At 32.3% G+C, this 9,514-nt stretch overlaps 3 protein-coding genes across 3 annotated transcripts; 1 reads left to right on the forward strand and 2 right to left on the reverse strand.

The window, feature by feature from the left end:
- Positions 1-822: 822 nt before the first annotated feature.
- Positions 823-6,480, reverse strand: LOC146530767 (E3 ubiquitin-protein transferase RMND5B-like). Its single transcript, XM_085199248.1, has 8 exons — positions 6,253-6,480; positions 6,009-6,146; positions 5,595-5,687; positions 5,095-5,255; positions 4,219-4,422; positions 3,923-4,100; positions 3,057-3,393; positions 823-2,513 (listed from the first exon to the last, which is right to left on the reverse strand). The coding sequence occupies exons 2-8, from the start codon at positions 6,142-6,144 to the stop codon at positions 2,447-2,449; spliced, it is 1,176 nt and encodes a 391-aa protein (XP_085055374.1). The 5' UTR covers positions 6,145-6,146; positions 6,253-6,480; the 3' UTR covers positions 823-2,446.
- A 253-nt stretch (positions 6,481-6,733) lies between these two features.
- Positions 6,734-7,985, forward strand: LOC146530768 (prohibitin-2-like). The gene has a single exon (XM_085199252.1). It carries the CDS (start codon positions 6,837-6,839, stop codon positions 7,734-7,736), a length of 900 nt encoding a protein of 299 aa, XP_085055378.1. The 5' UTR covers positions 6,734-6,836; the 3' UTR covers positions 7,737-7,985.
- Positions 7,986-8,641: 656 nt separating this feature from the next.
- LOC146530769 (uncharacterized) lies at positions 8,642-9,122 on the reverse strand. Its single transcript, XM_085199253.1, has one exon. The coding sequence runs from the start codon at positions 9,045-9,047 to the stop codon at positions 8,721-8,723; it is 327 nt and encodes a 108-aa protein (XP_085055379.1). The 5' UTR covers positions 9,048-9,122; the 3' UTR covers positions 8,642-8,720.
- Positions 9,123-9,514: the final 392 nt, after the last annotated feature.

The raw sequence follows: 9,514 nt of genomic DNA on the forward strand, positions 1-9,514 counted from the left end.
TGTAATATTATATAGCCTATAGCACTTATGAAGAATGCTGCTTTCATACAAAACAAAAACATAGTAAATCGGACCAGTAGATCCAGAGATCTTAGCGTTCAAACAAACAAACAAACAAACTCTTCCGCTTTATTATATTAGTATAGATAGCCTCTTTATTCGGATATTACATTCATGCTACAATATTAAAAATATATAAATACAAGAAAGCAAGTTATGCAGCGTTAATCAATAAAAATCAAGCAAGGCCTCCGCTAATTTTCTTCATTTTTGATTTACGCAAAGTATTTCTGAGCTCCGACTTGAATTTTGAAGAATTTTAATCAACATATTGTAGGCTCAAGTGTGTGACTAAACGCGACAAATTATGGATTTGATTCCCACTCGGGCAAATAAAATATTTAAGATTTTAATTTCTTTGCTCTGGTGTCCCGATACTCAACAATGCTTCCTTAACACATTAGATACAGCATTTGATTTATATTTGAATTATTTTCAAATTTAAAACATTAGTAAAGGATTCGAATGTTATGGCTTCAAATCATTTGCATACGGTGGTTTTCATCGAAACGACTAACGTGATGAAATATGGCCTTATAGCCATTTTCGGTAAATAGACTATCCAAAACAAAATTATTTTTTCTATTTAAACTAGAACTTGCTGGGATTAGCGTTCAACCAAACAAACTTTTAAGCTTAAAAAATACTATAGAGAGACTTATAATAGAAAATGATTTTATTATAAGCCATATTTGTGTTTTTAACTATACATAATATTAAAGCCCGACTTATAATTACTCGGAAATAAATTATTAAAAAAAATAATTAAACATATTTTATTTAAAAATTCTATATAAATCACTTAACAATTCTAATTCTACATAAAGTTATATTTAAATTTAAAACTATGTAGAAAGTAGATTACAAGATATTTAATAAATTTACTTTGAAGCATTTATTACATAATGTAATAAAATGAAATAATAAACGTATTAATGACATTTAATATACATTTAATAGTACTACTTTAAGAAGAGACAAATAAATCTTGTTGGCAAGATTTACTTTTTTAATATTGAAACATTCTAAATAATATTTTATATTCTATATCTCTGTACATCTCTGAACTACATTATTTAATAACTATCTTACATATAAACATTACAGTTCCTAAGAATTTTAATCAATTCTAACAGCATTTTAATATTGACTTTTAAACTGTCTGTCAATAACTTAAATATAGGTTTGGCAGTTAAATATTAGATATTATATTGAAATTAACGGTTTTAGTTACTTTTATATGTCATACTGTATATAATATGTTTTAGGAAACAGAGAAAATGAAAAAAAAAAAAACACTCAAATGAAAAACGGACCTACAACCGTCGTGTTTACAATCCGATACACTAGGTTCTCTGTCTATCCTATAGTAGGATCGATATACAATATCGAAAAATCATACTTAGTAAGTAAATAATTAATATTTTATATATATGTAAGAATCTACTAGTAGTAGTTAATTGCTTGTATATTGCTTTTATTTTTTTATATTTTCTACTGAAACTAAAATTTATCAGCACACTTTTTCTAGTGCACTAATTTAGATCACTACAAATAGAATGTTACAGTTAATACTTTTAAAGTTAGGGACCTACATGACTACATGCATTTACACTGCTCGACGTTTAGCGTCCTACATTAGGTAATGCACTAGAAGTAGTGTGATAAAATCGCCGATACAATTTTAACAAGAAAGATTGTTGGTTCAAATGTTGAAAAACGTTTTTTTTTAATATGCGCATTTATTATATCCGTAGCAGTCGTGGCTAAGTTGACAAGCAGCTTGCATATACATTTTTTTTTAATCATAATCAGCTTTTTTACTCTTTAATGAGAGAATTATTTAAAAAATTACAAGTTTGATTTGTGCAGTAATATAAAACCTCCATCCATTTAGTCAAAAACATTTTTTTTAGCTTAACGCTGTATTCCGCACATAGCAGGGTAGGCAGAGGGAACCTAGTGGTAAGACACTCCGGTTCCAGTTAAGACATTTCAGTTCCCGCACAAAACTGAATTGAATTTGATAATAAAATATGTATGCAAGTCAATTAAAAATTTATATATTTTAATTGCATAGTGATTGTTAAAATAAAATGTTAACAAAATTTTACTTATTAACGCCTGATACTAATATATTTATTTAGTGATCATTCTAGTTATACCATGTTTAGACGTCTGTTATATTGCCCATAGTTGAACAAAAAAATGGCCAACAAAGCATTAAAACTACTACATAAAGCGATTTAAACAATAAAATATATGAAATAAGCAAAAAATAAAAAAACCCCCTGTATTCAAACATATAGTTTTGTTTGTATTAGTTTCATTATTAAAATGACAAATAATATTAATAATAGTCTTGATTTTGAGTATTTTTCTTTTTTTAGGAAAAGTATATTTGACGCGCTTCAGAAGGTGACTGCTCCATTGGACAATATGGACACTTTAATCTGAAAAAAACCAGTAATATCAAAAACAGAGTTGGTATATTACAATTAAATTGCAAATTATAATTATTGTATAAGTAATTATTTTTGATAACATATATTTCAAATTTAATTTTGTTATTTTCATTGCGTTATAGACCTTTTATATGCTTTAGAAAACACGACACTACAAAAAAATGTCTTTTTTTTGTACCATGTCGTTCATTAAATATATGCCATACGTAAAAATAATGAAAAATATTAGTTTAAGAAGCTTTTTCGTCAGGTCCTTATCAACTTATGGTATTACATTATTAAATCATCATCTGATTAATATGAAAAATAAACTAAGGACAAAATTTCTTAGATAGCATCTCTTTTTTTATCTAGCAAGGCCAATTGAAAATCGTTCAAAACGTTTCAAGTTAAGTGGTGGAATTCAAAAGCTCGCTTTGACCTCTAACCAGAGCAAAGAAATGAAAATAATTCATTATTGAGCTCTTACAATTGCCACAATACTAGAATAGTCTAATAACAATATTATATCATAATGAATAGGCGACGCACTTGAGCCCCATGGCGAGCTTATTGAGCGCGTCCCGCGATATGACGTGCCCGCAGAGCAGGCGCATTGGCGGATTGTGGTCGGAGGCCTGCTGGCGTAGGATGGGGCACGCGAACACGGAGTGGTAGGCGCCGCCCTCGTCGCCCAACTCCACCTCCAACGGCAGTTCGTCGTCGGCCCACGCGGCCAACACGTGCGGGTGCGACATTTTCTGGCGCACGTCGAGCAACGCAGGCAGCACACGCGCGCCCGCTAACACGGCACCCGCCAGGGGGGATGCAGGCGCTAGGCGTAGTAGCGTGCACGCCTCCAATACGAACAGCTCCGCCGCCTCCGCACCTGCGACCATCCCCCGCACATTTATTTATTTGTGTTGAGTTTTAAACCACAAAAACTTACGAAATACTTATTTCACTTTATTTCCGTCTGTTGAAAAATATCCTCAAACATACATTATGCATGTTTAAAGTTTCGTCTTATAATATTAAACTATATATGTAAATGGCCAGTTATTTTTTTTTATCTTTACGCCGTATCCCTCATATAACAGAGTAAGTAGATAGAATCTAGTGTAAAGACACTTCCTCCCTCATTTTCCGCTAAAGTTTACTCTTTGAAAGTCGGAATTCAATGTCACACTTTCCCAAAACAAAACAAAAAATGAAAATATTTAATAATCAATTTCCCCGCATAGGAATCAAACTTACAACTGTCGCATTTACAGTCAGACGTTCGACTACTGCGCCACGACAGGTTCAATTTTCAAATATTCAAAATTTGCAATTTTTATAAGTACATCAATAATAAAAGCACATCACGCTGCTCTTCCTCTTTATAATATCAGTAGAGAAGTATGGACGTGACGTACCCAGCGCCCTCACGTCGAGCAGGTGCGCGTAGTGCGCGGGCGGCGGCGGCGCGGCGGGCGTGCACCACGCCAGCGCGCACACGGCTGCCTGCAGCGCGCGCTCGTGACGCGCCGCGTGCGCCGGGAATTGTGCACGCGCGTACGCGATGGCCGCTGCCACGCCCTGCGTGCGCGCCAGCTGGAGGAAGGAATTACGGGTTTGATGAATAAAATAAAGTAGAGAACAGTGTCTTAGACATATATTTCTTCTACCTACTCTGCCATATACAAGATTGAATTGAAAAAAAAAACAATACCTTAAGCGCTTGCATCCTATGCAGTGTGAAAGGCAGCGGCGAATGCACCAACTCGTGTTCCCTGGCATTTGCCCATGCCAGAGCTGGGCCCGGGTCGCCCTCAGTCAGAGCTGCGGCACAACGCTGTAACTGGGCAAAGGTGCTCCCACGCTCTGCTGTCACACCCGCTTCGGTTACTAACGCATCACCTACTTCGTCTAGACCCTGGAAATGGAAAAAAATATTACTTTTCATTCATTGAATTATGTTTCTTTTTTTATTTTGGATGTAATATTTTTTTTTTATTGTAAATTTAAATTATGGACACCAAGTATTTTTTTCAATTAAAGATAACGGCAAATATCTTGTGCAGAACAGAAGCGACAATGTAGATGACATATCATTCTATGACTGGCCTACCCAGCCCAGTTGTATTTTCAAAGCACCCAGGGACATATCAGAATATTGTTTATATTTATTACGACAATACATCACTGCCTTCAAAAATTAAGGTGTGAAACACACAAACAGAAGTTTATTTCAAACACAAGATTAATAAATTATTAAAGGAAGGTACGCTTGTAACTATTATTCATTGAATAACTACTTTTAGCTTCACTCTTTAAAGACCCTGGGAACTCAGTGTAATGATACTCTATTCCCATTAAGATACTTCCAATCCCCACTTTCCACCGAATTCTGTAGTCATTGCATGTTGAGTAGCCCAACTCAATATAATAATAACAACTTATTTAACAAATAATAGACCAATATAAATAGAAATTAAAAATTATTTATAGGATAATTGTGTTTACACCCAGACTCTACACCATAATGGCCTTGGCAATTCACTTAAAACAAAATAGCACTTTGAATGTTTCTAAAAAATCTATTCACCTGTCTATACAAATGCTGAGCAATAGCTTGTTCCATGATAGGTCTATTTGTGTCAGAACAAAAAGATTCTGCTTTCGGTGCTACAGCTGCATAGTCAGCTATGAAGTGCCTGTCAATTGATTTACCTACTCTTGATACTGTTGCATGTAATTCACGGTGCTCTGAAAATCGCAAAATTTATGAAAATATATAGTTTTAAAAATTACATCAATGAATGTGATGCTTATGGGTTTGATTCCCATTCAGTGGAATGAGTTATTTACATATATTTTTCGGCGAAGACAAGACTAATGGAAATGAACTCCACCCTATCACACACAATGCCTCTTAATGATTACAGCGGTAAGTGCAGCACAGAGTCTTAAAATTAAGTTCCTTCAGTCTATTCTGCTCTATTCCTGATAATAAAGCTTACAGAAAGAAAAATATAATTCGTAAATAAATAAAAAATAAAGTATATAAATAATTAGGTTGTAAGTATATTTGATAAGACATCATACCTGTAGACAATTGAAAAACTGTTTGTTTGACAGAAGCAGCCAGGTCATTCACAATTTTTGTTTGGCCTTGTGATAGTGGTATATTTGGAGTTTCTGAAAATAACAATAATCATCATCATCAGCCTGTCCGTGTACAGTGCTGGACATAAGCCTAACAATAATAATCAACTAACAACATCTAATTTAATATTTAATTTCCTCATTATGTTTTATATAGTATATGTATTTATAAAATGTTAGTTGCATTAAGGATGCTTAAAAATAATAAAAAATAAAAAGGGCTATCAAAGTAACATAAATTATAGTCAAGCAAATTCATAAGCTATAATAAAAAGCTAATGCAATGATTTTGCATTTTTATTGTGCATTCTTTGAACTAGTAGAATCAAATTAATTTTAATTAATTTTACGTACCTTTAGAAATTTCATTTCTTAATTCTTCTACTTGAGTTATTAAATCTTCCAATATTTTGTTAGCATGGTCATTAAGAGTGGTGAATTTAGAAGTGGCTTTGTCCAAGTCTTGTTCTACTCCCATACAAGAATCCATTGCTATATAATAATAAAACTTTTGAATATAGTAGGTCTATTCAAATAAATGAAACATTTAATAAATAGTTTGTGAAGACTGAAGTCTAAGAAAATAACTAATGCTTACGTTCAAGCAATTTTTTCTTTGACAAATCACAAGTCAAATTCACAAAACAAAGGTATTTTCTTGCGTTTTCGCACTGCTGTTGACACAGACAGCGTATATATATAATTATCTAATCTATTTATTTTATTTTGTTTATATTAACATGTTCGTTTTATTATGCTACCATTTTTGATGAGTGCTTAATAAATTAAAAAAATATATATGACATTTAAAACTAAAAAATAAAATCTCACTTTTATTATAAGAATTAACAATAGATATCATTCAACCATTCATTCTTTGCTATGAATCAAACCGATATTTCAGTTTTTCTTAATTAATTAATATGACCATTAAAAGTAGAATATATATGTTATTATATTTGGTATTCTCATATAAAAATTGCTTGGTGCGCTATTTTGTGTTAAGGAATTTAAATTATATAAAATAATGATGATTTAGCCAGATTTAATTTTTATCTGTATAGGGTATAGACTTTGATATCGTTCATTCATCATTGCACAATTCGTAGTGTTCGCCGGATAGGTTAGAAAATTTATTCTTTTTTAAATTCTTTGAAATTTTCAAAGCTTTTTTGTCGAAAGATGGCCCAAAGTAAATTAAATGATATGGCGGGCAAGTTTGCTAAAGGGGGCCCACCTGGACTTGGTATTGGATTGAAAGTAGCTGCTGTACTAGGCGCAGGGGTCTACGGTATTTCACAGTCCTTATTTACTGTCGAGGGTGGTCATCGTGCAATTATGTTTAACAGAATAGGAGGAGTGCAACAGCATGTTATGTCTGAAGGTCTACATTTTCGTGTTCCATGGTTCCAGTATCCTATCATTTATGACATCAGGTCACGACCTCGTAAAATATCTTCTCCGACCGGCTCAAAAGATTTACAAATGGTAAACATTTCGTTGAGAGTGTTATCTCGTCCTGATTCTAGCAACTTATCTACTATGTACAGACAATTGGGTACTGATTATGATGAAAAAGTCCTTCCATCAATTTGTAATGAAGTGTTGAAATCAGTTGTAGCCAAGTTTAATGCATCCCAACTTATTACCCAACGTCAGCAAGTGTCATTATTAATAAGAAGAGAATTAGTTGAGAGGGCAGCAGATTTTAATATAATTTTAGATGATGTATCTCTAACAGAATTGAGTTTTGGTAAAGAATATACAGCTGCAGTTGAAGCTAAACAAGTAGCCCAACAAGAAGCTCAGCGTGCTGCTTTCGTTGTTGAAAGGGCTAAGCAAGAGCGCCAGCAGAAAATTGTACAAGCTGAAGGAGAAGCTGAAGCAGCAGAAATGTTGGGTAAATCTATGGGAATGAATCCTGGGTACTTAAAGTTGCGCAAAATCCGTGCAGCTCAAAGTATTTCTAGGATGATTGCTCAGTCACAAAATAGAGTCTTCTTGCCTGGTAATAGTTTGATGATTAACCTGCAAGACCCATCCTTTGACGACTTATCAGAGAAACTCACAAAGAAGAAGTAACATACGGCGGAGGAAGAGTATGAAAAAAGCCTGGAGCTAGTGACTACTCTTTCTGAAAATAATGAAACTGCAGTTATTTTTAGTGCCGCTGCTTCAGTTGCTATATAAGTAATTATTTCTTTAGGCATATTGTGGTGTTTAATATACACTTAACATTATAAAATTCTTTATTATGCATTTTATGTTAAATAGTTTGTAGGTTTAGTATGTATGGAGATCAGTTGGAATAAAGATTATGAAACATTATAAGATCTTTGATTTTAATAATCATTAAACATTTTAAATGTAAAACTGTATTATTTGCATAAATTAAAAATAAATAAAGAAAAAAAAAAAAAAAGAAATTTCAGCCTACTGTGTCACTTTACTCAACTTGCTATGCCTTAAAAAGAAAGGAATAAGAAAATCATTTAGCAGAAAGTGGGAATCAGAGTGTTTTAACGCTAGGTTCCCTCTGCTTACCCAACTATATGCAGAATACAGCATAAAGCTCGTAAAAAATATTCAAACACTGCAGTAGTCTGTGTTCACAGATGAGTCTACCTGTGAACAGACTATTGGAAGGTGTTCAAACATTGGTTTCCAAAAATATACAAAACTAAATATTTTTAAAATTATATATTAGCTTCAAAGTAATAAAATTAACAATAGAAATAACTATTTCCTACCGAGAGATATTAATTATTCTGCTACACAAATTAATAAATGTGATTAATTTCTTTTTATACCAATTTGACTGTTTCCAATTTAACATTAAAAATATATCTTTATGCATCTTCTTTGTAAGTAACATATTAACTCCTATTGTGCTAAGTTTGAGGCATATTAGATTAGAATTCTTAGAGGGCTTAATACTATTGAGGGTTAAAGGATTTTGTTGCCTTGATTTTTCAGAAAAATACAAATAAGGTTTGAAATTATAATTTATTAACATATATTTATGAGTTACCTAACACAAATAATATAAATATTTTTTCTATTATTCTACTTCTTCACAGCAGAAGGTTGTGGTAATCTAAATTTCGCCATTTCTATTTCTGCTTCAAAATAACTCATATTGTCGTAACAAAAATATTCCGGTACTTTATATGGGCCACTTTTATTGGGATCTACACCTGGGCCTAACGGTTCAGAGGCCTGATGGATGACTGCAGTGCTAAGACCAGGAACATTGGCGTTAACTTTAGCCTGTGATAGTGGTGCCGACGATGAAGTATCACTTGGATTTTGGCCAGAGATTTCGCTAAGAAATCTCGGAGAAATTTTGAGGATATTTCCTCTTAAAATCGTTCTTGGTAACATTAGAATCATATTACACAATCGTATATCGAAAATACAAAAACTAGAATATCTGTCAAAAATGAGATTAAAACTTCAAACTCAAAGTTGAAATTACCAGTGCCATGATTTTTAAACTTTAGTATGACATTAACCTTTAATAAATAAAGAAATATTTTATAAACATATTTTTCGTAAAAAAATATTATATATTTAAAATTATAAAGAAATATAAATATATAGATATTTAGAAACTCTATGTAGTTTATATAAAAATAATATAAAGATAGGTAATAGGTAAAATAACCATTTAAGAATATTTTAAATTTCAATAAATGTGTATCATTATGAAAGTAAAAATTTTATTGATTTCGTGATTTTAATAATTCAAGCGAATCGTTACATGGAGGTTTACCTTCCGTCTCTGTTTATACTGCAATCTCGCTTTCGCACAGTGCGTCTACATTCTCTATGGACCTTTTTCACGACTGTTTTGGATA

Source organism: Heliconius melpomene, chromosome 16 (assembly GCF_056956725.1).
Source record: "Heliconius melpomene rosina isolate 202511_hmr_F chromosome 16, ASM5695672v1, whole genome shotgun sequence".
NCBI classification, from domain to species: domain Eukaryota; kingdom Metazoa; phylum Arthropoda; class Insecta; order Lepidoptera; family Nymphalidae; genus Heliconius; species Heliconius melpomene.

Bases quoted from the DNA above. Each gene is read 5' to 3' on its own strand.
- LOC146530767 (XM_085199248.1), bottom strand. From the start codon at position 6,144: ATGGATTCTTGTATGGGAGTAGAACAAGACTTGGACAAAGCCACTTCT. The intron at 5,256-5,594 runs GTATGATGTCTT...TGCGATTTTCAG, and splicing joins AGTTTTTCAATTGTCTACAG to AGCACCGTGAATTACATGCA. The intron at 3,394-3,922 runs GTACGTCACGTC...GGATGGTCGCAG, and splicing joins GCTCGACGTGAGGGCGCTGG to GTGCGGAGGCGGCGGAGCTG.
- LOC146530768 (XM_085199252.1), top strand. From the start codon at position 6,837: ATGGCCCAAAGTAAATTAAATGATATGGCGGGCAAGTTTGCTAAAGGG.
- LOC146530769 (XM_085199253.1), bottom strand. From the start codon at position 9,047: ATGATTCTAATGTTACCAAGAACGATTTTAAGAGGAAATATCCTCAAA.